The 27,140-nt window shown below is 51.9% G+C and overlaps 1 protein-coding gene across 2 annotated transcripts in view; it reads right to left on the reverse strand.

Moving 5' to 3' along the window:
- Positions 1-27,140, reverse strand: part of RBPMS2 (RNA binding protein, mRNA processing factor 2) — a 48,531-nt gene that overhangs the window by 3,843 nt on the left and 17,548 nt on the right. Inside the window, exons 2-7 of one of the 2 annotated variants that reach the window (XR_008446467.1) lie at positions 21,056-21,133; positions 19,050-19,088; positions 17,458-17,520; positions 15,342-15,492; positions 14,603-14,751; positions 10,402-10,555 (exon numbers count right to left, since the gene is read on the reverse strand). Coding sequence is in view for 1 of the 2 variants with exons in the window: in XM_054042046.1 (XP_053898021.1) it covers positions 14,603-14,751; positions 15,342-15,492; positions 17,458-17,520; positions 19,050-19,088; positions 21,056-21,133 (480 nt within the window). In the remaining variant the exon portion in view is untranslated. The remainder of the gene's footprint in view (positions 1-10,401; positions 10,556-14,602; positions 14,752-15,341; positions 15,493-17,457; positions 17,521-19,049; positions 19,089-21,055; positions 21,134-27,140) is intronic. The other variant, XM_054042046.1, reaches the window with a different exon arrangement.

A 27,140-nucleotide genomic window follows, 5' to 3' on the forward strand; every position in this document is an offset into this window, starting at 1 on the left:
TTTATACTCACGAAAGCTTATGCCCAAATAAATCTGTTAGTCTTTAAGGTGCCACCAGACTCTTTGTTGTTTTAGTAATTATACTAGTGATCCTGGCACATGGAACTGATAGGTCACCTGCTGTGGCATCCCTGCTTCATGTGAAGTCCCCCTTCCCTATGGCAAGGCATGCCCACACATCTACCCACACACCCATTTCACCAGGGCCTGCAATCCTGCCCCCAGGAGAGAAACCTGAAGGACAAGCCTGACCCCATCAACTTAGACAGCTAGTACAAGATGGGGACATGCCCCTTGGCACAGCTGAGAGTCACAGGGCCCCCTTGCTGCTTTCCCCTTCACTAAGTGGACCAGACCCAGCACTGCAACCCCACTCCCAGTCACTGGCTCAGTAAACTGGGAGGCCAGTTGAGAACTTTTGCTGGAGTAAAAATAGAAATAGAAATAAGATGGGCAGAACAGGCATCTGGCCATCTGCTTTCATCCAGCCTGCTAACAGGGGTATTTGATCCAGTGACAAGGCTACTGGCATATGGACAAGTGTCACTAGGACTCAGAGGTGCTTGTGACTGAGTTTCCCATGAGGACCATGTCCATAGCACAAGGAGGGGTGCTCTGGAACAGCCATGACCTGGTGGATAGCTGCTACTTGTGGATTGGGAGCCTTGGCCAATATCAAGACCTGATGTCCCAGAGCTTCCTCCCCCAGCAGGAGAACACTGCAGCACCAGCCTAGTGGGATCAGCCCTAGAGAAGGGGGTGCACCCAGGATCCTGGGAGCAGTCAGAAGTGGGAAGGCGTTACCATGATGCAGCAAATAAGGAAGACAGAAACATTCCCTGGGTCTCAAGGTGACCTGCCCCACTGCCTTGGGCTGGTCATCTCCCAGCCTGCCCTTGGAGAAGCCACATACCTAAGCCAAGTGTACACAGCCCCTAGAGCTGAAGGGCTGTGCCACTCTGAATGGGGAAGCTCCCAGAGAACAGTCACTGGATAATCCCAGCTCCACTGGGGGAAATGAGGCTAGAATCCTGGCAGGAGAAGAGCAAAGAGACTGCACAGGCCACTACCAAGCTAGAATGTCTATTTAGATCAGGTTAGCAGAAGGTCCTTTACCTTCTAATTCCTCCACTAGAGGGCAGCACCATACTCCTGCCCCATGTTTCTTTAGTTAAATGCCCATTCACTTGCTAACAGCTGGCACTGCATAGCCCTGCAAGGTGCCAGCCTCATCACTTACCAAGCATCAGTGCTAAGGACGAGCTAGAACTGTGCACCTGGGCCTCTTATAGCATTGGACTGAGAATGGCAGCGTCAGGAAGACTGTCCATTTCAAAGGGAAACGCTGCAGAGTTATAGGAGCAGATGATTGTGTCCAGGCTGCTGGCAAATGGCACCTTCCCTGTGGTAGAGGCTCTAGGAGACACCACTAGGAGAAGTTACCTTGGAAGAGTCTGCAATAAAGTTCCACCTCCAGTCTGAGGAATGTGTGGGGGTGCTCTCACTTGAAGTTTAGAGCTGTAGCGGCAGCCTGCGCAGGGTTAAGCCAGTTACTCCCAAGCTAATCCCTTACAGCCAGCTGCTTGCAATAGGCATGCTAGAAAGCAGTGGTTTGTATTAGTCACTATGCTGGCTCTCACGCAGGCCAGGCTGGGGGATGCCACAGGAAGCGCATCAAGAGAGCTAGTCCATGTTTGATGAAAGCTCTGCAAGCAGAGACTGTGCACCTCTGGGTGCCAGGTGGGTGTTGGCATGCTGGGAGAATGAGGCTGACTGCAGACAGATGAAGATAACTGGAGATTTTCCAGCCCAAGTGCTGAAAAGCCAGACCCCTCCATCCTGCTGCACAGACCTTCCTGGAGGTTGTTTTGAGAGCCCAGGCCTGGTAGTGGTACAGGCAGTAAACCTGCCCTGTGCTGTGGCCTCTCCACAAAAGGAACAAGCTGTTCCCAGAACAGACTCAGTAGTTCTTAAAGTAGATTCCAAGACTGCCTGAGTCCCATGTGTACAGCAAGTCTTACTGTGCAGGTAGGACACTGGAGTCCTAATATTAACTCCTTTCCAGCAATCCACTGGATTGCTACAGAAAAATGCCATTCAGAGGCTGTGCTGGAAGCCCCCCTTGATGGGAGGGGTTTGCAACTGGGCTGGCTGACAGACCCCCTGCTTAGATAGTCACTGAGCATATTGCATCATCTAGCTAGATAGCAGGAAAGCTGGAGGAGTCTTCCACCCTGTGGCGTAGGTGTTCTGGGCAGTCCTCTTACAGGAGGAGCTCCTCCTCCTGAGGACAGAGGCCAAGGGGCTCAGCTGTGAATTTATGCTCTTTCCTTTGACACATTTGCTGCCTTGCCCCCACCCCTACTTGGCAGCAATAGGGTCAGTCAGGAACAGCCTTTCAAGCTTAAAAGGTTGGTACAGGCTGGGGCAGGGTGAGCAGACTGAAGCTGCATTTGAGCCCAAGAAGTGCAGTTCAGAACCAAGCCTTCCCAGCATTGGGATCTGGGGCTCATTTGGCCCATCAGGGAGATGGGATGTCTGGGGTTTGAGATTGGGCCAAGAATTTCACAGCCCTGTAAGACAGCATTTTGCATTGATTGAGCCATAACACCTGCAGCCCTCTTTCGAGAAGAGAAAGAAATCACTCCCAGGAGATGCAATGGAAGTGGACTTGAGCTACTGCAGGCAGCCACATGGTCCTGGACTGAGTTACTTTTGTGGTAGCTGAAACCAGCTGAGATTGTCAGAGCTAGAGCATTGCTATGATCACAATGTCAGAGTTCAGAGGCTGGATTGACAGCCACAGAGACTGGGGTGCTGTGGGTTACAGGACAGGAACAGCAGAGGCTGAGGGGAAGTCCCCCCCCTCCTCTCCTGCAACAGCCCCTCTAATCTAGCCTAGTGGGATGACTGAGGCTAATGGCCCTGTTAGTCTCTGGCCCCTTTTGAAACTGCTGATGAGTCCAGTTCCAAGTGGACTTCTTGTGCCAGTCACATGCATGGTGCTTCAGACATAGCAGGACCATCCCTGCCCTGGTTGAGCTTGCAATCAAAGCCTCTGTTCCCACTTGTCATTGACACTCAGGTCACTTCATGTTGCGCGCATTCATTCATTTTAAGGCTAACTGGCATCCACAATATGGCAGCCACTCAGACATGGCTCCTCATCTACAGGTGAAAGTTAAAGCCTGAACCCTCCAGTCCCTCCCAGGCTGCAGGAAGCTCACCAGCCCAGGGCATGCAGAGGCCATGCCAGGCACTACTAGGTTGTATAATGGTAGGGTCTCCCCCCTCCCCCCCCATCCTACCATAGACTCTGGACTGGATGCAGAGCCTCCAGCCAGGGGATCTGGCTTAAGTGGCATTGCCAGAGGGCAGCGGGGAGCGAGTTTCAACTAGGAAATAACTGTCACACTTCCCACATGGTACCAATGGGAGGACAAAGGCCATAGCAAGTCCGAGCTGGAATTAGAACTCCAAGCCTCAGCCCATTAGGAACTGTCTACACTGCACACCAAGCCTGGGCTTGAATCAGGTTTGAGCCCACCCCACCGCCTCAGTCCCTTTGTTGGGCTCACATCAGCAAGCCCTCAGGACCTTGCTGGGGGAGAGGCAAGTCAGACCTGAGTCACAGCAGGACCTGGGCTCCAAGCCCCAGCATTCTGCAGTGTAGATTCAGCTCTGCTGCTTGAGCTGCGTCAGAAGACCCGAGTTGTGCAGTATGGATGTGTTGGCACAGCTGAACACCCAGGTCCAGCACTTGTAAACCCAGGTGTTTCCAAGCCTATGCTTGAGCATCCCACAGACCTGGTTTACAATGCAGTGTAGACAAGTTTGTAGACCATCATGCCCATCCTCTTCAGGAAGATGCAGTCCTACTGTGGTGAGCCACCAGGGCCTAACTTTCCAGAGCCTTCACCTGGGGCAATTCCCTCCCTTGCTGCTTATCCTCTCCCTCTTAAGTAGCTCTCTCCTGGTCCCACTGCCCCAGGGAGAGGAAATCCCTGTGAGCCACAGGTGTTGAATCCAGATACAGATTCAAATTAGGGCCAGTCACTGCTGCTCCTTGCCAGTTACTGTGATGTCACATTTCAGAGTCCTCCTCCTTTAAATGTCCCTCCACACAGGGACAGCTAGAGTTTATACAAGTGTCCCATACTCCATGTCCTCTGTCCCTCCCCCAGACCATCTGGAATTAGTTTCTTCCATCCTCCATTTACTGTGCAGTGCAACTCTAACCCAGGCCAGCAGCCTCTGCTGCAGAGAGGCTCCAGCCCTAGAACTGAGCTGGGCCTCCTTTGCAGGGGGCTGAGGAGACTGGCTCTTGTAGAACCAGGCGGCAGCGACCAAGTACAAAGTACACAAGGCTGCAATCCCTGCCAAAGGGGGTCCTAAATCTAGCCCTTGATCAGTCTCTAGTAGAGAGTAGTGTGTCATCACTGCAGAAATAATCTGGGCTCTTATCCAGGTTTCACCCCTAACTCCTCCCAGCATCCACACACAAGTCTGAAGTAGCTTTGAGGTGCTTTAAGCCAGGCAAGTGTGCCCAGTTCAGAGTTTAAACCCCACATGGCCTGCACAGCACTGGGGACATCCACCTTCTCGCCTGCTACCCAGAGGCTCATACCAAGCATCCCCTACAGACTAGGGCTGGAAGAGACACCAGCTTTAGCCCTAGGGGAGCAGTGTATTCTGAGCACCTACTAGCCCCCTCTTGGCCTGGCAGAAGATGCCACTACTGCCTGCACCTGCCTCCAAGATGGAATTGCTGAAGACTAGCTCCCCTGCTTGGAGTGGGAAAGGCTGCAGGAGCCTCCATGAGGAAGACCTCAGGATTGTTTCTTGGACTGTGGCTAGAACAGACATACAGCAAGGATGTGCATGCCATCTTCATGTGTAAAGGACAAATGGGCTGGGAGAAAAGCCACATTCCTATGATCTAGAGAAACTGACCAGTTAGAATCAAGAGAGCTGCAGCCTAGTGGGCAGTCTGAGGCAGACTCCTTTCCTGGAGGGACATGGTCAGTTCCCAGGGAAGCTTACTGAAAACAGGAGGTAGAAAATTGTAGGTATATCCCAAGATGCTATTGGTTTCTGCCATTGTAGGAAGTGGAAGTGCGAATGGAGTTGAGAGCTTTGGGGGCCTACAAGTGTATCCAAGCCACTGCTCTAGTCAGATGCACAGCTGAAAGGAGAAAAATTCAAACCTGTCCTTAGCCAGTGATGGGAGGCTAGAATGGATAAAGGAGTTTCTTGAAGGCAGCAAAGGGATGCTGCTGTCTCAGTCATTTCTAGAGCCACATCAGATCAGGCTCTAGAGAGACTTCAGAGACACCAATGCAGAGTCCAGAGGGTGAGCTGCTTTTGCCTTGTTCCAGTAGAGCCTGCTATGGGATTTAGCTAGAGTCTACTTCAGAGGTAGCCCTTCACAATTAGACATTTGACACAAATCCAGCTGGGATTCTCCTGTATAGAATGACTTTTGGCACTTGTTCATCCTCCAGTGCTGGCTCCAGTCCTAATGGACTGGATAGGAGAGTGAATGATGGTTTTTGGATTTGTTTGCACCATGGCCATTGGGAGAGATGATTCCAACAAAAAACAGGAGCTTTGCTGAGTCTTCCTCTGTGAGGCCACCCCACTCATACTGGGAGAGCTTCAGGACAGGGACCACATTCCTATGTCTGCACAGGACCTAGTACAATAGGGTCCTCATCCCAGGTGGAAGCTTTGGCTGCTTCCTTGGCCCAAAAGTGTTTCTGTAGGATGTGATTTAGCGAAGAGTTCTGGGCACCCAGCTCTTCATCCCTTGTCTGAGCAGAGACCAGCGTTCCCTCAAGTTTGCTTTGCACACCACAGCTACTTGCCACTTCAGAGCATCAGCAGGGATAGATTTTAGGGTCTTCTCCAAGGGCACAGGGCTGTATCAGCAGAGGTGGTAGAGAATCTACCACCTAATAGCCCATGAGCCAGCAACCAGCATCTCACACTTGCAGCAGCTCCAAGTGCTTCCCCTGCATTGTGCAGTGCAAGATTTGAGTTTTCCTCTTGTCCTTCTGTTCGGAGAGAGGCTTTAACTCCTTGGTAATAGACAGTGATCCAAGCTGCAGTTTGACACTTCAAGTCACCTGGGAGCTGTAATGTTAGCCTCCTGGCTTCTTATATGCTGAGCTAAGATGACCCAGCCAGGCCACTGCTCTCCAACCCAGCCAGACCTGTCCCTGGATTTCTGACCAAGGAAATATTAGGACAGGTGAAGACTCACTCCAGCCTGTGGGAAGAAATTGGAATGTTTGTGGGAGGGTATTTAAGTCACCTGACCTAACCCAATCCTCCACCTGCTCTCTGTACAGGACTCCCACTACTCAGCCCTATGGGTAAACAGTCCCTCAAAAGGATGACCAGCCCAGGGAAGCCACCTAGGGTATGTCTACACAGCAATTAGACAGCTGCAGCCTGCCTGTGATGCAGCTCCCAGGATTGGGGTTAAGGGGCTGTTTAATTGCTGTGTAGACACAAGCTCTGGGACCCTCCCATCTCACAGGGTCTAGAGTCCAAAACATCTACACAGCAGTTAAGCAGCCTGTTAGCAGGAGTCAGCTGACACGGGCCAGCCATGGGTTTAATTGCAGTGTAGACATACCTGTACACTCCTGTACCTCAGAGGTGCTAGTTACTGCCCTTTGCATTGCTTGCCACCTTGCACAGACTAGAGCTAGTTTAGTAGTTCTCAAAGGCAGGTTCAATCAAAGGCACCCATTGCAGCCTCTAGGGGACTGTACAGTAAAGTTTGCTAACAAAAAAAATCCAAGCTGTCAGCCTCAGGCCCCTTGTGCACAGTAATGAGATTGGCATCTAGGCCATGGTGCAAAGTCAGACTAGCTGGCTGAGGGATTGGCGGTGGACTAGCATGAATTCACAGTCCCCAGTACTGCTCCAGAGAAGTCTCCTGGAGTCAGCCTCAACCTGGCAGCTGCAGGGTGGAATCAGTCTCCAGATTGTGCCTCAACAGAAAAGCTGCAGCCCTGACATTCTGAGAGTGCTCAGCACAGCGCAGGCAGGAATGTGCTGTCCAGCTGCCAAGAGAGCTTAACCCCTCTGCACTTCCAGCAGGCTGCAGGTCAACATGCCAGCCACCACCCTGCCCTGCAGGCTGAGGTCTTCACAAGAGGGAGAGGAGATGCCAGCTGAGCCCAGCAAGAGCCAAAAGGAGCCCTCTGCCACACAGGAGACTGGGGGAGTGGTTTCAGCTGACACTGCCTGCCATTGGGGCCAGGGCAATCCAGAGTGGAAGTCACACTGATGTGAACATCCAAGGAAAGCCAAGTACTATCAGCCCACCACCACCACTGAGCAGCAGCAGGCACTTGACTCAACCCATCTGCTCCCAGGGTGTTCCAGAGGGCTAGGATGCAAGGAGAAGCATTTGGCCAGAAGGGTCTGGCATTAGGACCATAACATGCAGCATGGAGACAGCTTGCCTGTCTGCAGCAAGAGCCTCCTAGGGCCCAGCTGGAGTGCAGGACCTGCTACACATGCCCATGCTTCCTAGCAGCCTTGGCTCTGGGGCGGCAGGAAGGAGCTGGGTGATGAGAGCACTTCTTCCCTACCAAGCACCTTCCAGGGCTGGTGCATGCATGGGCACAATTTGCTGCTCAAGAGAGGCATTTCAATGACCATTCAGGTCTCATCCACACAGTGCCTTAGGAAGGTATCTACCACTTGGGCAGGAGTCAGAATGAGATTCAGCTAGGCCTGAGCAGGCTGGTTGTAGCTGGAGAAGTAATGGCTTCCCCTCCTTTCAATAGATTCTGAAGGCCCAAGAATTCCTAGCCTGTGTTAGGCAACTAATGAAGCCCATTTTCAGACAATCCCACATGGGTACCAAGCTATGTGAATCTGGAGCACTCATCCTACTGGGCAGGTAACAACTGAATGTGACAGACTTGCAAAGGCAGGACATTATGCTGGACTAGATGTTGGTTCCCAGCCAATTATTAGAGCCACTCTGCATTCTCTGCAGAAAGTCAGAACTGCTAACAGGTAACAGTCACTGCCTTCTTCAGAGGAAGAAGCTGGACCTCATATTGAAAAGGACAATTGTGCACCAGACTCTCAAAGCCAATGCAACACAAGCTCTCCAGCTCCAGGCTCTCCTCTGTTGGGAAAGGGTCAGATGGGTTTGGCTTCCTACAGGAGATTAACGTCCTGGATACTCTGCAGATGGCTTCAGACCAGGACTCCTCAACAGTCCTATGGCCCTGGAAGCTCACCCCCAAGATACCAATTGTTATGGGTCACCTCAGCGCTCACACTACTTGGCCTTTCTGCCACCCAGCCACATGGCATAGCTGAAGTCACTGTACAGCACTACAATGGCTCTGTCCTCTTCAGCAGGAGCTGGAGAGCTATTTGAGCATCTGCTCTTCTCCGGAGACATCACCTGCAGTCCCCCAGGATCTGTCCCACCTACCTAACCCTGCCGCCCCCTTCTCCCCCCCCCCCCCCCCCACACACACACACACTCCACTGACATCTACCTGCTGGCAGGTCACCGGGAACATGAATACCAGGGTAGTCAGCTGCAGCTCCTCCCTACAGATGCAGTCACCACTTTCAGTTCCAGCAGGACACTAGCCCTCAAGTGAGCAGCTGGCTCCCATTAAGCCTGGGCAAGGCAGAAATACCAGCTGGGAGGGGGAAGTGTGTAGCTAGGCACTGACCTCCCCTTCCATCGATGCGCTCTGCCTCCAGTTGTCGGAAAGCCTCAGGCTCTGCTGCCTCCTCACCAAGTCTGGAGGGCCAAATGTTGCATGGAGGAATCCCTTTCCCACCTCCAGCTCACTCAGGGGACAGCACCCCTTTGGGGAAGGGAGCTGACCAACGAGCCATGCATGTGTCACCTCCAGGCTGGGTAGCTCTGTGGCTGGACCCAGAGGCTGCAGCAGCTGGCCTCTGACAGGCTGCACTGCTGGAAGAGTACATCCCCTTGTGCTCCACTCTCCACCTGCGTCCAATCTGTGTCCATGGGGAATACTTTGGCTCTTGTTTCTGGTCTTGGCTACATACAGGACTGCCAAGGCAGCCAAGAGCCAGGAGAAGGTAGGCAAGAGAAGCCAGGGTAAAGCATGAGGGAGTTGGAGAAAGGCTTCAGTCACTGAAGCCTGCTTCCAGAAGCAGGTTGGCTCACCCAGTCTGCCTGCTCTGAGCTCAATGAGGGGCTCCCTTATGGAGAGCTGTGCCACCAGGGGCCAGGCACAGGAATGTAATGCTTATTGAACAAGTTACCGATATTACAAGAGCCCCACACAGAGCCTAGGCCAGACTCTAGCAAGCACTCTGACCCTTTGACCCTGCAGCAGTAGGGGTTATAGCAGATCTTTACCTTGCACTTCTAGATCAAGCCACAGTCTGGCCCTGGACCCAGCCTGGCCCCTTCCTGAAGGGCCATGTTGGTATAGGGCAAACTGACCTGCCATGCCCATAGCAGTACCTAAACCACAGGAACCAAGGGTCCTGGTCCCCACACTAGCTCAGAGATTACTCCAGGAGCAGGAAGAGCCTCCCTGCACCTCCTCTTACTGCAATTCAGGCCAGGAGAGCCAGAGCATCCCCACACGGCGCCCTTAACCCCTCTGCATGAGCAGAGCATCATGGTGGTGGCAGATGTCCTGCTGCAAAGACCCCATGTTCTCCCCCTGCACTGGGGAACGCATTGCTGTGCTGCTCTGTGCAGCTCCCCCTCGCCCCAGATCCTCCACACCATATTAGTTAGGGCTCTCTGGAGCGGCCTTCCTGGCAACACCGGCCATCTGCCGAGAGGAGCTGAGTCCCAGGCAGGAGCTGGCTTTGTTTGCGCTAACTGGGGAGGAAAGGTGAAGGTTAGACCTGACAGCGTGGGGCTGGCTCGATCCCCTTCGGAGAGTCTGGGAGGAAGTGCCTGACAAGTGCTGTTCTCGAACGTGCACAGTAGAGGATTTAGTTGTGTGCTTCCGTCATCACGTCGCTCGCCTCCCACACCATGTGACATGAGTGAGACAAGGGTGTGGCCAATCGCCTTGGAGGGGGTGGCTGGGGAGAGATGAACTCCTTTGATGCCTAGTAGCAGGTTTTTCCTGCCATGGTTCAATGAGGTTCCTCCCACCTTGCCCCTCAGGGCTAAGTAAATCCTAGCTTGTTGGGGAGAAGTTCAATGTAAGATGGTGCCATGCTGTGGTGCCATATTGTGCTGCCAAGTTGGAGATGTGGGTTAGAAAGAATGCCTGGCATCTCATTCCCCAGGCTCTGGTGGGTGGGTAGCGTGAGGCCCATGCACTGATCGCCAAGGAGATATGGGCTACAGAGATGGGCAGAAGCTTGCAAATCCCGCTGTGCACCCTGGAGAAGAGATGGTTACCTTACCAGTCTTTCCAGACGTGGGGGCCATCACGCTTAGGAATGAAGCTGTAGGACAGCCACTCCACTAGCGGCAATTAGGCATCACTAGGGTGTCCCATCTCCAGGGACAGCTCTGAGCTTCAGGGCTAGCCTGCGCTGGCATCATGGCTGGCGTTCACTAGGGACATCAAAGGAGGGATTTGAGAGAGGGAGGGAAGGCAGATGGGATCATTTAAGTCAGTGATTTGCCACTGTGGGAGTCCCCCTGGCAGAGGCTTGCAGCCGGCAGCATCACACAATAAGCGGTCACAGGTGCCCCAGCCCATTGGGCTATGGCATCATCTCTGGGAGGGCCACAGCAATGCCCAGATAGTATCAATAGTGAGACGGGTAATAGTCAATGAGCAGGTTACTGAAAGCTTCAGAGCTACTGGAGACCCTAGATGAGGCCCTAGACCAGCCTTATACCATCACTTGCCATTGAGCAGGAGACATGTGCACCAATCCCATAGAGCAAGCTTGGCTGAAGCTATTACAGTGAGTCACTCCTAGCATTATATCCAAGAAGGCAAATAGTATGCACCCTTCCAGCTGCCACACCACCAGGGGATGGGATCCCTCAGGGATGGGCAGATGAGCCATGTGCCTGGACAAGAGCCACATGTCACAGGTCTGGCTTTACTTGGGGTAGTTTAACAATTAGTTATGGGTTCATAGTGCACATTTTAGGTCTCCTGGCCCAAGACAGAGTTACAGGAGCATCTCCAACAGGCTATGAAGCTGCTGAAGCCCAGTGTAGGGGCACTAGGTCCCACACTTCAGGGGAACATCCAGGCAGACCAGCATTTTTGCTCACCCTGATTTCCTGGGAAGGAGCAGCTGCAGTGATGAACCTGTGGAACGGTGTATGTGCTTGTATGCTGCGTCACAGTAAGACCAGTGCCCTCTCTACTAGCCACCGTAACCAGTGTGGATGGAGGACTCTGCCAGTGGTCTGTTTTGTTGCATATTGAGAACAGGGTTTGAAGGCCACTTACTCGGCAAAGATTTTATCCACAATTCAAGAACTACAGTCCTCAAATCTAATCTCACCCCCACCCTGCAGCCCCACCCAGCTGGGCCTCTGCAGCAGCAGAGGGCTCCTGCCTATGGATTAGGTGGCTCAGAGCTGGCAGCACTAAGTAATGTTTAACTCCATACATTTTTATTGGGCACCTGTGCACTATGTGGGAATGCCTCTGAGGACATGCCAGCTAGAGATCACAGCATGGGGAGAAACCTGGTAGTGACTCAGAGCTGCAGGAGAGGATATTCTTCCAAAACTACTTTAATGAAAAGACCTGATCAAGCTACAGCCCTTTGCCAGACACTCCTCTTCCCTCCCTGCCCCCAGAGTGGGAAAGGCCAGGTGAATGCTACTTGCATGTGGATGAGCTGGACAGACTTCTACAGTTTTGAAGAAGTTCACGCATTACTGCTCCATTCTGGCTGCATTGTAGTTAGTGCCATCTGCCCAACCACCCAGCACAACATGGCAGCACTGCCTAGGGCAGAACTCCTGCTAGTGGGCATTAGCTCTAATACTGCTTCCTGCAGGGCAGCTAAGGAACTCTAGACACACCAGCCCTGTAGAAGTGTAGCCAACTGAGAAGCTTTTAGAGGACTCATGAGCTAGATGGGCAGAGCTGACCTTGTAAAGCAAGTGCATTAATATCCCTCTGCATAGGTGCTGACTCCATGGGTGCTCTGGGGCTGGAGCACCCATGGAGAAAAAAGCCCCCCCCCTGCCAGCACCTCCTCTCCCCACACCTGCAATCAGCTGTTGTGGCATGCAGGAGGCTGGGGGGAGATGGGAGAGGAGCAAGTACATGGCATGCTCAGGGAAGGGATGGAGTGGGGGCAGGGCCTGGGGTTGAGCACCTCCCAGCACAAAGGAAAGTTGGTGCCTGTGCCCCTCTGGCTCAAGTCCTAGGGAAGGGTAGGGGAGGCTTCCTGGTCTGGGTAAGCCTCCAACTGGATTCCCCTTTCAAGGCCATTCTTGAAGCAGTTGCAGCAACTACATCTCACAACAGCCTAGGGCTGTATGGAGAGGTGCAGTATGCTGACTAATCATCTATGAACCTTAGTCATTCTAGAGTACAGTATCCCAAGTCACTACTGGCCCATTTAGGATGGGCATGTGTACTTCTGATATTTAGCAGAAGTGCAGGGACTTGAGCAACCAAATGATTGTCAGTCAATACAAGGGCAGGCCACTGCTCAGTCCAGCCCTATGCAGCTTATTAGCCTGCTGGACCTCACCTATGTAGTAAAATGCCAAACCATTGGCTAAAGAGGCCCAGCTGGGCAGAGAAGGTCTTGCCATAGTTCAGTCTTTGATGGGTCCTGATGGATAGGATACAGGACACAAGCCTACATGTGCTAATGCCTCAGAGCTACATGGCAACAACAAGAGTGACTAACCATGGCCCTTTGCTGCACATCAGCTGAATCCAGACACATTAAGACACAGCAATACACAGCTGAGGCTCCAACAAGGTTAACTATCCATGGTACCTCTATGGCCTCACAGCCCTGTGGCCCCACACTGGGAGACAGGGCTGGGCTTTTAATCCCAACTTCTAGATGGGGACCTGAGGCAGAGCCATGGTGACTTGCTCAGGTCACCCAAGGCTATTTGTGGCAGATCAGGGGGCAATTCTTGCTCTTCCATGGTCCAGGCAGGGCTCTAACCACTGAACCTGCCTTCCTCTGCCTCCCCATGGTGATGGCATGCTAGGTTTAAGTTAGCACATTGTGGGTCCCAGATTAGAGTTAAAAGTTTAAGATACAATAGGTTCTTATCCCTCCTCCCCTGCAGGGCATCACTACAGGCAGAAGCATCCAAAACCTTAACATGTTTTGATTGGGTTTTCAGTGCAACTCTCAACAGGTGTGTGTGTGGGGGGTGTTAGTCACTGGTCTGGGCACCATTACAACATCCTGGTACTTTGTCCTTAGGGATTCACTCAACCTTCATTTCATTTTAGTGTAGGTGGTCTTGGAATTCCTTGGATTTTAACAGAACATCGGCAGATACTAACCTTTAACAAGGAACCCAAAAATAATGCAATGGCTCCATATTCAAAAAGCTGGTAGTAACAGCCTTAAGTCTTATTTTAACTTTGAAAGGGCAGATTCATAGGCATGCCAAAGCAGCCTGCAAGCTCCAGTTGTGAAGCTTTATCAAAGCAGCTGCAGCAACCTTCTAAATCTGGTCCTTGCCAGACTGGAGCTAGGACATGGGCTCAAGAACCAGGCTCCCTATGGGTGCCAAGGCTTCTGCCTCAGTTCCCCTCCAGGGTTGCCCTGGTGCAGCAGAGCCATGGGGAGCCTTTTGAATACTGCTCCCCAAGCTAGCACATAGCCACAGAACAGAGATCAGTAACAGGTGGGCAGAGACATCTACCAGTGAAGTGTCCGGACACATGACCAGTCATTACTGGAAATGAGATCACTGCATACAGACAAGCTATAGAAGGGCAAGAATTAGTTGAGTTTGGATTGGTCGTCATCTGAGCTGTTGACCTGACCTTGTCTATAGCATAACCATTAACTCTGCCTAGCTATTACTGAGTTGATTCATACACAGCCTGTGCACAAAGTTCCCATTAGTTTTAGCAATGAGAAGTTTGAAAAGCACCATTCAGGACAAAGCTGAATCTCCCAAGTACCTAATTTAACTAACTCCTATGGAACCCCTGCCCCACGGGCAAATGGAATGCAGCCTTGGCTACAGTCATGACCTGCCCCTCCATAAGCAGGTTGCACAGCTTACTGATCTGCCAGCATTTCCTCCCACCAGCCCTGCTGAGCAGGATCCTGCTTGGCTCAATGCACTGCCAGCCAGCCAAGTCCCAAGGGCAGGCTTCCCCTGCTGTCGGCAGCCAAGCAGACTGAACCTGCAGTGCCAGAAGTGTCGGGCTTTCACTGCATGGGGCAGGTGACCTCAGGCTGCCTGTTACTCAGTAGCCTGCACTTTCATCAGGGCCCCCAGCACAGCCTGTTTACTTAGAGCAGCAGCACAGGAATTCACTCCTCTGCTCGGTAGGTGGGTCAAGGTGCAGAAGCCAATGACCATGCCAAACATACAAAGAGGAGGAGGCACAAAGAAGGCTCTAAGTTAATAGTTCCAGAAGGTGCGGGAGGGCTTCCCTTGGGAGCAGGACAGCTGGGCATGACTCACCTGAGCGTGAAGGGCAGCAGCGGCGGCAGCAGCGGCTGGGTATGTGAACGCGGCATGGGGGATGGCAGGGGTTAGCTCTGTGGTGTACAGTGGGTAGGGAGCCCACGCCTCTGGAGATGCTGGAATGAGAGCTGCTCCAGCCAGGTCATCTAGACATTTAGAAACAGCAGTCAGTATTGGAGACGTGCGCCAAGGGGAACAGAGCTGGACTCTGCAGCAGCAAGACCAAGGCTCAGCCACTCCTCTGCCTCCATAGCTCCTTGCACCCAGAGCCTGGTGCAGCTCAGCCACCAGTGATCAAGCTTAGGAAAGTTATGGCTTGATGTGCTGAGAAGTTTAATGCCAGTAATGCCACCTCCTCTCCTGCCCCAGAGGGGAGATCTAGCTACTGTGGAGAGCAAGAGGGGCTAACCCTGACAGCATGGCAGCCTCTATAGTTCAGAGTACTCATGCTGCTATCTACACCTGGTAAGCCCTTGTACATGGAGCAGGCTGACCCCAGCAGAGCCCACAGGCAGGTCCTGCTGCAGCTGTGGGTGAAGCTCTCCCACATTTCAGTGCCCTCCCAACAGCCAGACTGTTGCCTGCAGCAGTAACACTGGCACATCTGAGGCCAGGCTCCTGCCCAACATGGGCATTAATGGCCATCTAGACAGCAACAAGGGAAGCAGCTGCAGTGCCTGCCCCTGCTCCACTGCAGAGCCCCTCCTTGCCCAACGTGGCCCTGGTGGCTACTCACAGGGGTCCCGTGCGATGAAGTGCGCGCCCAGGGCAGGGTGGATGTTGGTGGGGTTTGGTGTGGCCATCAGCTTGCTTTTTGCCATCTTGGTGTTGGCTTTGGCAAACTCCAACCGCAAGGTCTGGGGGTTCTCTGGGTCGAAGCGGATACCCTGCAGGAGGGGAGCACAGTCTTGCACTGAAGCCAATTCCACTCCCCAGGTGGGTTCAGATAAGCTGTTACTAGTCACCTCTCCCTGGCTAGGGACCAGAGCCCAACCTGTGACAGCCAGTTATGCAGAGCGTAGCAGGGTGAGGCCAGGGGACACTAGACCAGAAATGGAGTGCTTGATTCACCCAGGAGAGCTGGCTCTCTAGCACTGGGGAATTTTTCCCTCTTGCCAACAGGTACAGCTGATCTGGTGTTGGAAGCATGTGGACAGGACCAAGCCCCACACAGCACCATCTTTCAGAGAGTGGGTGAGCTTTGCTCAGGGCAAAATTGACTGTGCTGGAGATTGGAGAGCCCTGTTCACACTGGCATTTGCTCCTGTGGGCAATGGGCAAGGCTAGATGCTGGGTAACACTGGGTGGGGATGCACTAGTGCAGAAAAGGCTGCAAACTTCTTGCACTAAAGACAGGAGTGTGAGGCTGAGCAAGCCACAAGCAGCAGCTGCTCAGCTCAAGTAGGAGGAGGCAAGATGTGCTCCCCAACATGCAATAGCCTGGCTTGTCACCTTAGCAAGATTTATTAGATGGCTTAGGGGCAGGATGCTATGCAACGGGGAGGAGGAGGTGGCATACATGGCTGAACAGGTGTGCACTGCTCATCACATCCCAGCAAGGATAATGCCATCAGTGCACCTGCTAGCTCAGATACATTGGTCCCTGGCAGACACCCAGATGCCATGGTGATGGAAATGAAGCCATAAACCCCCCCCCCCCCCCAGATCTATGGGGCCCACTGTAAACCAAGGGCTTCAGAAGTTTGATCCATGATAGCTTCCTGCTAAACTGACTTGTCACCCTCCCTGCTTGATGGCACCTAGCCATTCAGCATTAACAGCAAGGCAGCGCTCCTCTGGCAGGGCTACCACAGGGGTGTAGCTAACTGCTACCCAGCAATAGAGAACCAGGGGTCTGTAGTCCTCACATCTTCATTCACAAATTAGGGCATTAAAGGCACCACTGAGCTCCGCCTACAAGCTCCTACATTTAGAATAAGTTTGGTAACGGGCTCTTCAGTCTAGCTACTGAAAGTTACGAGACCCAATGGCTAGATATTGAAGCAAGATGAAGTCAGACCTGAAATAAGGTGTACACTTCAACTAGTGAGGGTAATTAACCATCAGAACAACTTCAAGGATTGTAGCAGCTTCTCCAGAGGAGATTGGCTGTTTTTCTAGTTCAAAGGGAATTGTTGTGGGGAGTCTCTGGCCTGTGCTATACAGAGGTCTGACGAGAGGATCACAGGGATCTTTGGGCCTTGGAATCTAAGACTCACCCTCTGCTTGTTTGACTATCCCACAACCAAGGGGAGCCAGAACTCACCCAAGTTATGCCACCCCTACACTCCAATCTGACAAGCCGGTTTTGCAGCTAGTATCTCATTTCACCACATGGTTATGAATGAATGAGGCAGGCTGTTGTGATCAGGTGGTGAAAAACCTTTGCCTCAGAGCTAGAGAACCAGAGGACAGGAGGCCTTTAGTCTTCAGCAGAAAGGTGTGATGGGGAAGGGAGAGGGAAAGCTGGTAGTGAACAGAGGGAAGCTGTCCAGTATTTGCTTTGCCCAGCTCATTAGTGTATCAATCAGCAGATAGGCCAATGCAATGCTCCCTAGCTGTGGAGGAGTTCTGAGCAAATGAAGTGCATTGCATTGGCTATAGCTAGTTTCTAGAACAGGCTGAAGTCCTAGTGCAGGTACTGGTCCTTGCCAGCCTATGCTTCAGGGTATAGCTGAGGGGCGGGGATCCTTCACATGCTGCTGACAAGCCAAGTATCCATTTAGCTTGCTGCCTGGTTATAAGTGGCACTAAGCATCAGCTGCTAGAGGTGGGGGTTACAGATCTCCAAATGAACACTGGGGCTGGTTAGCCACACGAGGCCTCAGCTGGAGTCATGGATGGGTACATACGTTTAAGGCATTCTTTGCTGCTTCAGCACCAGATCGGCTATCGAAGGTAACGAAACCTACTGGCTGGAGGAGACAACAGGAGATTAGGTCTGAGCGCCTCCTCCCCTGCTACTCCCTCCCCAAGCTGCCAGCACCATAGCCTCAGCACCAGTCAGATCAGAATCCTGCAGCATTGCAGAGAGCAGCAAGAGGCCAGTATGGCTGCTCTAAACCATAACTTAGGGGCAGAGAATGCAGAGAAAAAGGCCAAGAGTCATACTATGCTGCCAATTCCTGCCCCCCGGTGCTTCTTCTGGCCTGGGCCCAGGGCTGCCCTGTTTGGCCTAATGATCCATCTGCATAGTCCTGTCACAGCACCAGACACCACAGGATTTTCTTTCAAGGGCACAGAGATCTAGTCACCCTCAGCTCTGGCTCTGAACAATGTCTGAATTGCAGCTCCAGCTGGTGTTTGAGCTAGTCTGGGTTTGGGGGACAGTTTTGCCAGGGAAGACAAGTCATAAGGGTTGAGGAGCAGAGTGTCAAATCCCAGCCCCTTTCTCTCACCTGTGGTCATTTCACATCTTCAGAGAGCTGCACGGACACAGGGCAGCAAATTGCCCCACCTCTGCAAGAGCCAGCACGTGCTTAAGCCTTGGGGGTGGGAGGGGACACCACTACTTCCATGCAGCCAGACAGCTCAGGTCCTGGATTAAGCATTCATCCCCCCACCTCCCCCATCTATGGAGTCTGGGGAGCTCTGCATAGGGAGGTGCGACACCTCCCTGTACCTAGGGCAAGAGGGCCCCAGTTACCCATGGGGATTTACACGAAGAGGCTCGGAGTTGGCAGCATCACAGCTCTGCCTCCTGTTGCTAGGCTTTCCTGCTAGCACTTTCCTCCCAAACAGGAGGGACCCAGCAGGAGACTGGTTCTGTGGCTACCCCTCCCCAGCATTGTCAGAGGGGGGCTGCACTGGACTGCATGCCAGCTTTGTTCACACAAAAGCACAGCTCTCAGTAAGAGGGACAGTAGGGCCATGTCAGCTTGGAGTGACAGCTCCCACATCTGAGGCAGAGGCGATGCAGCACCTGCTGAGCTTGTCTGATACTCACAGGCCTGTGTCCTGCCTAGGCTGGGCTACCCTCACCCAAAGGATCTCTTCACAGCCATAGACTGCCTTTGCCCCACCACTGAGTCATCAAAAAGGCCTCTGGTCTAGTCTGCCAGCAAGATGCTTGCTGCCTACAAGAGCTGGCAGGTTGGGCTCAACTGGACAAGAAGTGGAACAGGCCAGGTGGGGCTCAGCATTCTACTCCCTAGGGGGAGTCACTGATGGTCCTGCTCCAAGGCTTGCTGCTGCCCAGCCATGCAGCAGAGGTGGCTGGGAAGACATTTGGGAAAGCTGCACCATGGGCTGGGGGCCAGGGTCTGGATGCAGGTGTGAGCAGGGACTGAGGAGAGAGCTCAGGTTACCAGAGGATGGCAGTTCACCCTGCAGGGACTGTGGCATCCTCCCCGAGCCCCGTCCTGGGAACCTAATCCCTGCTACACCAGAAGCCATGGAACTAATGCCCAGGGAAGGGGAAAGGAGATAGAATAAGGAGAGTTACCTGTTTTGATGTTAGTTTGATCAGTGACCCTTCATAGCCCTGGAGAGAGACCAGAAAGTTAGGACTCCTTAAAGGTAAGGCAACCAGAGAGGTGTCCCAACACCACAACTGACTCCAGGAATCTCCCACCACCCCCAGCTAGTTCCTGAAGCATAACTCTGGATGATCCAGCTGTGGTGTCTGAGCTGTTAGCCTCTCCTCCCAGGCAAGGACAGCCTGGTCCCTCTTCTCCCCTCCCACCCTGCTGGACTTGGCAGGCATTGTGAGTGCTCCGTTCCCACCTGTGCATGCTGGACAGAGGTCTGGAGAGCCTCCAAAAAGCTACTTCGTAGCAAAGCAGCTTCCCCAGGGCTGCTCACAGCAGGAGTCAGGTCTTTAGGAGGATGGACAGAGGAGGCATCCTAAGTTACATTTTTGATTCAGTCTGTTCAGGAAGCTAGATACTGGGAGGGGGGGCACATTAACCCCAGTAGATGCTACTGCCGGCCAATGAAGAGGTTACTGAACAGGAGGAATACTGGAATGGGTATCCTGTATCTGGTCCCAGTCAGCTATTGTTCCTGGTCCCCATGCATCCAGAGCAGCAGCACTGCCTAGACCTGTGGTTTTCAACCTTGTTTCTTTTGCAGAGTCCTAAAAAATTTTGAATGGAGGTGTGGACCCCAGGGGTCCACAGGCTGAAAACCCACTGGCCTCAGCTATACAGACTGCAGACCAGGGCACCAGCATCAGTTTAGTTTCAGACTATAGTCTGGGTTTATAGCTTCCCGGACCAGTTACACACACCCAGGTTTACCCAGGGGAGATGGTTTGTTGTGCCACCAGTGATCAGGTTTGTGCAGTGCTGTGCACAGGGCCTCACAGGGTCATTAACACTAGAGGCAGCACCCCATGCAAGCCTGGATGTCTCTACACAAGTCTGTGGCAGTGTATTGCTTGTGCCCCCAACCCCTATAGCCTAGAACAAGGGCTAGCCCAAGGCACAGTATGTTCTCATCCAGATAGGACTGGCAGCATTTGGAAAGGAGGAGGAGTCTGCCATAGCAGTGTGTAGTGGGGGGAGGGAGGGAGGGTGTACAGCCCCCTCCTCCCCAAACAAGTCTGTTCTCCAGGTACACTGGAGGGGGAAGTTGCCTTGGTAGCTGTTCAGCATCTCTACCAGCCCCTCGGTGATTACCAAGCAAAAAGTTCAGCTGTCACAGGGAATCTGACTCACCTGGGTCAGACATTTCACCCCTCTGCACATTATTAGGAGCAGGGGAGCTCTTCACCTCCCCTTAGAGCAGCAAACCGCAGCTAGAACATGGGACATCCTGCTCCCTAGGGTTCTCCGGTGCAGTGGGGAGCGAGCAGTGCCTGCAGTGGCTTTTAGTACATTGGTATGAGCTCCTGTGAAGGGGGAACCACCAGTGGGTCCCAAGGGGCACCTTCTGGTTTATCAGAGGGGTATGGTGAGCTCCAAGCTCCCATTGACCCTCGGCTCAGGACAGCAAGGGATTGATGACCTGCAGTGCCTGGGACAGAAGGGATAGCCAGCTGAGGCTTCTGTTACTTGGCTGCCACCATCATTAGATGCCTCACTATTGTGACTGAGCATCTACCAGGTTACCCTGAAGGGCTCCTCCCTGACCCCCACTGAGCAGCAGCCCAGGTCCCTTCACTCTTCCCATTAGACTTTCAGACCCAGTAACATCCCCCCTGCCCCCCACCCCAAAAGAAACACTCCCTCAAGCAGATGGCAGCCTGTGCTGCCCAAGGCAGGCTGGCTGGAGGACCAACCGGCATGTTGCTAGCAGGGCAGCCCACTTTAAATTAATGGAGATATCCTATCTCCTAGATAGGTACAGGACCTCGAAAGGTCTTTGAGTCCAGCCCCCTGCCTTCACTAGCAAGACCAAGTACTGATTTTGCCCCAGATCCCTAAGTGGCCCCCTCAAGGATTGAACTCAACCCTGGGTTTAGCAGGCCAATGCTCCAACCACTGAGCTATCCCTCCCCCCACTCACCTTGAACGGTCGGAAGAGCAGGTAGAGCTCTCTGGGTTTGATGTCCACAGGAAGACCACTGACAAAGAGCGTCCGTACCTAGAAGAGATGGGCCCACACTGAGTGCCGGGCAGGCAGAGGCTGGAGCGCTAGGTAGCACATGCATTTCAGAAACATGGCCTCAACACATCACCCTTTGCATTCCAGGCTTTTCCCTGGCGAGAGGGGAGCATCATGCCTATGGCAGCATGTTCATGGGGCGGGGGGAAATGCTGCTCTAGCTCTAGAACTCAAGCTTCCTAGATTTGAGGGGAGTAGTGTCTAGCTAGAGAGGTCATTCAAACTGCTGGCTCACCGTCAGAGGCACTGTAGTGCCTCCTTCATGATGGGGTGTGCCCAGAGCTGTTCATTGAGCCAGCATCTCAGGGGGTGCAAGTTACAGAACCATGTACAATCACTGTTCACACCCAAAACAGAGCTGCATGTGCTCCTTTATGGCTCTACTAGGCCCAGACCCTGCCCCTCAGCATGACCTAGACACATGAGCAGGGCCTGAGACATTGCTCAGAAATGCATGAGCATGGATTAGAGTCTGACTGGGAATTATTTTGAGATAAGTTGCTTTGCCTCAAATATCTTGCCGGGTGCACAGTGAGCAAACAATGGAATTGAAATACTGCAGCTTTCCACAAGCCAAGAGGCCATCTTTGCCTAGGTGAAGAGCCCATCTTCTTGGTACGATTACACAGTCCCAGAACATCCTGCTGGGTCACAGAAGTTAGACCTGCTCCATCCCTATTACCAGGGCAGGAAGGGTCTAGCAGGGACTTCAGTATGTTTCTCAAAGTAAGGGGGCCCAGAACTAGGCCTCTGGGTACAGACTTCAAAGTCAAAATGACAGCAAGACCAATGGAGAATGTTCATTGAAAGCCCCAGTGGTGACAGGGTCACACCACATGCACATAGTCCACTGATTGCTGCTGGAGCAAGTTGATGGCATCAGAGTGACATTCCCATCTCTGGCTCAATCCTGCCCAGAGGACAATACCAGGCAGGCTCAGGGCATGCACCCCTTCATGCCTCAATGGACATCTTAGATCACTGCATGCTGAGGTCTGTCCCCCTCCTGGTGACATACCCAAAGAGCACACAATGCCACTTCTGAATGTGGTAAGCAATTGGAGAAAGCCCAGATCTCAGCAAGATTGGCTTGACTGACTCTTGCACACTTTATGCTCAGAATTTGGCATAAACAGTGCATATGGAATACCTCTAACAGACCCAGATCTGCCTGTAAGAGGGTCCAGACTCCTGACCCATATAGTGATGCAGGCAGTACATAGATCTGCTAGCTCCTGAAGTTTGTCACAGTGCATAGAGGCTTTCTGCATCCATAGGCATGACATGGCTGTCATGCCTGAGCAGTAAGACCTGGCTGTCAAAGGACATTGTTTGCTACAGTTTCCACTCTGCTTGCAGCCTTGGTTGATGAACTTGTCAGCACTCTCCATGGTGCTCAACCCCATCTGCACCAAGGTTCTGGACTTTGGTCTTCTGTCCAGCATCTTGGAGACCTTGAAGAGTCACAGAACCTTAGAAATGTAGTGCTGTAAGGGACCTCAAGAAGTCAAGTCCCAGCCCTGTATTGTGCCAGGGCCAAGGAAACCTAAACCATCTCTGGCAGGTGTTTGTCCTGCTTGTTTTTAAGAGCTTCCAATGATGGAGACTCTACCACCTCCTCCTTGGAAGCCTGCTCCAGAGTTTAACCTCCCTTTGCTGCAGATTAAGCCTGTTACTTGTTCTCTATGTCCAGTGAAGGGAGGACAATTGATCACCCTTCTCTTTATAACAGCCCTTGAAGTATTAGAAGACGTATCAGGTTGCACCTCAGTGTTTTCTCCATACTAAACATTGAGAGTCCCCCTCCTCCCCCGAATCTTTCCTCATAGGTCAGGTTTTCTAAACCTTTTATCATTTTTGTTGCTCTTCTGGACTCTCTACAATTTGTCAACATCCTTCCTAGAGAGTGTGGTGCCCAGAATTGGACAGTACTCCACCTGGGGCCTCACTAGTGTCAAGTAGAGCAGGACAATTACCTCCTGTGTCTTGTATACAAGATTCCACTTAATACACCCTAGAACATTAGCTTTTTTGCAGCTGCATCTCATTGAGAAATCAGTTTATGGTCCACTAATCCCCAGCTCCTTCTCAGTACTGCTACCCCCGCCCCCCCCCAGCCAGTTATTTGATTTTTCCTTTGTGAATGAAGTACTTTGTACTGTCTTTAGGACTTTCATCTTGTTGATTTTAGACCAACTCAAAAGGACCATGACAAATTAGAGGACAAGTTTAAATCTCTAAAGTGCTTGCAATGCCTTCCATCAGCAAGGATCATAGATTTACTCCCCACTATTATTCAAGTCATTAATGAAGATTGGCCAGCACTGAACCCAGGACTGACCACTGTGGGACCTACTAGATACACCCTTCCAATGTGACAGCAAGGTAATGGTAATTTGAGTACAGTCTTTCATCCAGTTGTACACCCACTTTATAGTAAATTCATCTAGATCACATTTCCCTAGTTTGCTTATGAGAATGTCATGCAAAACTGTTAAAAGCCGCACTAAAAAACCCCCAAGGTCTGTCATATCTGCTGCTTCCCTCCATCCACTAGATCAGTAATCCTATCAAAAGGAGGAAATTAAGTTGGTTTGGCATGATTTGTTAACAAATCCTTGCTAGCTATTCCTTATAAACCCTATTACCCTCCAGCTGCTTACAAGGGTCTTGTTAGATACCTGGAAAGATCTTGAGCAAATTTATTGAAATTAAGCTGACTAATCTATAATTCCCTGGGTCCTCCTTGTGCACCTTTTTAGAGACGAGCAAACATAGTACCTTTCTCCAGTCTTCTGGGACCTCTCATCCTCCAGGAATTCTCAAAAGGTAATTACTAACAGCTCTAAGATTGCTGCAGCTAGTTGCTTAAGTACCCTAGGATGAATTTCATCAGGCCCTACTGATTAGGTCACATCTGTATAAATATTCTGTAACCTGTTTTCCCTATTTTTAGCTTGCATTCCTTCCCTGTTAATATTGTGTTGAGTAACTTCTTTCTAGTTAAGAAAATGCCCATTTTGCCTAAGCACCTCAGCTTTCTTGATATCAATTTTTAACTCTCCTTCCCTGGAAAGTAGAGGGCCTGCACTTCCTTTTGTCTCTTGTTCTGAATATACTTGAAGACTTATTGCCTTGCGTCCCCCTTGCTAGGTAAGTCATTTTGTGCCTTAGGCTTATGCGGAGGCTAAAGAGGTTGTGGAATCTGTCTCTGGAGATATAAGAGTAGGTTAGATAAAGGTCTATCAGGGATGGTCTAGACAGTATTTGGTCTTACAATGAGGGCAGGGGACTGGACTCTATGACCTCTCAAGGTCCCTTCCAGTCCTAGAATCTATCAATCTATGTAGAAAAAGTATTTTTGTACTTTAATCATTTAACAGCCAGTTACTCCCTGCAACCATCAAAGTCCAGCAGACCATTCCAGTCCTGCAAGTGATTGAAAATTGCTTAGTGTCTAGTCTTGTCCTGCCTCCCCAACCCACTTTCATTCCTGACCACCTGCAGAATCCACTTTGCTGTAGTTATGATCTCAGCTTGCTAGGTTCCTTCTACCTATCTGGAGCCTCCTTTAAGCTGTACCTGGTCTTGGCAGGCTGGACCCTTGCTGAGGTGAGTCCTGGGGTTGTGAGTGGCAGGAGTAGCATTTGAGAGTGATGGCTATCTCCTGCAGCTGGACTACCTGCTCCTTTGAGAGACACTATCAAAAGCAGCCACCATCAAGCTGTGCAAGTCAATCCTGCAGCCTCACTGGAGAGGTGACTGGTTCTCATGCAGTACAACTGCTGGTCAGAGCTGCTAAGAAACCAGGGACCCAGCGGCTCAGCCACAGCCAGCATGTAACTGATGAGTAAGAAGCACTAATGGGGAGGCTGGGGAGTATCTGCTGTGTATTTTCAGAAGAGACCAGCCCATTTTGCAAACAGGAAGTAGCTATGTCACCAGTGCTAGGCCTGCACGTGCCTCAGCCATGTGAAACAGCCTTCCCTGTTCAATATTTCAGGATGTGCTCAGGTCCCAGAATGGGATGTTCTCTGTGCAGCAAGATACAGGTCAGATGGTTTTGAAAGTGGTCCTGCACTCTTATCAGCAAGCCCTTGCAACAAGCATGTTAGAAGGGAGAGGCATCATTAGCTTATAAGGACCAGAGTGATGTGGAGACAGTCCCAGGGAACAGCATGAGCAGGAAAGACCCAGGAGACTGGAGAATACATTAAAGTTTGGTCAGACTCAGGACAGAGATGGATATGGTTGGTAGCCCACTGAATTGTGAGCCCATCAACACTAGGAAAGGGCTCCACTGCTGGCTCCTAGAGAGGCTCCCCAACTTTTACCCCCACTGCATTGTTCAAGATGATTTCACCACCAACGTGGTGAAACCGGAGTCTTTTCAACACCATGGCAGAGACCCAGGTCTCAAGCACCGGCCCATGACAGGAAGCCCTATTTGGACACCAGCTGGGGGGCAGAGTGAGACTCATCCTGGGGAACCTACATCCACTGCCAGCAACAGGGTATTTTCTTCAGATGGGCAACCAAGCCAGCCAATTCTTGCCTAGGGACCCCCTTGCCTAGAGCACCCAAGCTGTGACCAATGCTGCCTGCACACACCCCCAGCCCTGCCCATTCTTAGCCCAGCCACACCACTGTACTGCTCTACCACACTCAGCCCAGCCCGATCCACAGCAGAAGTTTCTCCCCATCCCCACTCCAACTCTCCACCCAAGCTACCTGGAAGAAAGAAGCAGGGTGGCTTATCACTTCCTACATCACCAGCACTCAGCCAGGTGATTGAGGTGGTGACTTGGACAATGCCATGGCTGTCTTGCCCAGCTGGTGGGACATCACTTGTGAAATGCATGATGTCACATGCACAAGATGTGTCATTTGCCTATTTCCAAACCTTCCACCTTAACAGGTGGTGTTCAGCATAGGCCAGCATGCCATTGATCCCACTAGCTCTAATTCTGGGTCCAGTAATCCCCAGAGTAGTGGAAGACCTGGGGAGAGGGCCCTCAATTGCCCCAATGAGAGACCCTGCCCATGGTAGAGGGGAGTTAATGTCACCCTGTTCTGGACATGTGCTACAGGAAGTGGTCTCCTGTCCAATCACTTGGACATTTCTCCTTCTCCCCCTCCCCAAAAGCCAGAGTTACACCAGCCAACATTACACCATTGATGGCCAGTGGCTGACAAGCATGCCAGCAGAACTCCTAAAGGTTCTAGGAAGTTACTGCAGGCTGGGAGTTTCCCCAGCAATCCTCAAGGGGACACGGTTTAGTCTGTCTTTTCCTTCTGCTTTCTTAATCCAGGAGCAACCCAGCTGAGGGCAAGAGACTGGCTCCTCATTGACAGCCACAGGCTTCTGTGTCCACTTAGTCACTAGTGGAAAGTGACTTTCACAGCAGCCACCTTCTCACTGTGTGGGGAGGAGGAGTGTAGTGGCATTTATTGAAATCCATTACTAAACAAAATCCAGCCTGGGTAATAACTTAGCTTAGTGCCCAAATCACTTGAGCACTCCTGATTCCTCACGCCCATAGTCATGGGCTTGGGTCTTTTCCCCACACCCCAGATAAGTCTGTTACTTTAGATTAAGCAAGCCCCCCCCAACCAAGAAGGCTCAGTGGTAGTGATCCAAGATCAGGTTAGAATCCAACACTGTGCTGGCTCAGGCCTCAGCATGGGCCCACTGCTGCTTTACTCCATAAGGCAGGCCCCTCTGCATCCCTAGGCTGGCTAAGAGTAGGACATTGCTGCAATGTTGCTTCATGTTACAATTTCACCTGAAGCATGGTGGTTGCCCGTGCATGGGAGGAGTTCTGCAGTGTAATGGCAACAGGAAGCAGCCCAGCTTCAGGGCCTTTGGGAGCAGCTTCAGCAGTGGCAAGAGACACTTAGTTTCTAGATCACCCCATATTTTAAATATCCTGAGGGGTCTGACTATGTCAGAGGCCAGAAACAGCTTGACCCCCAGCAGTAAGCC

Source organism: Malaclemys terrapin, chromosome 10 (genome assembly GCF_027887155.1).
Source record: "Malaclemys terrapin pileata isolate rMalTer1 chromosome 10, rMalTer1.hap1, whole genome shotgun sequence".
Classification (NCBI taxonomy): domain Eukaryota; kingdom Metazoa; phylum Chordata; order Testudines; family Emydidae; genus Malaclemys; species Malaclemys terrapin.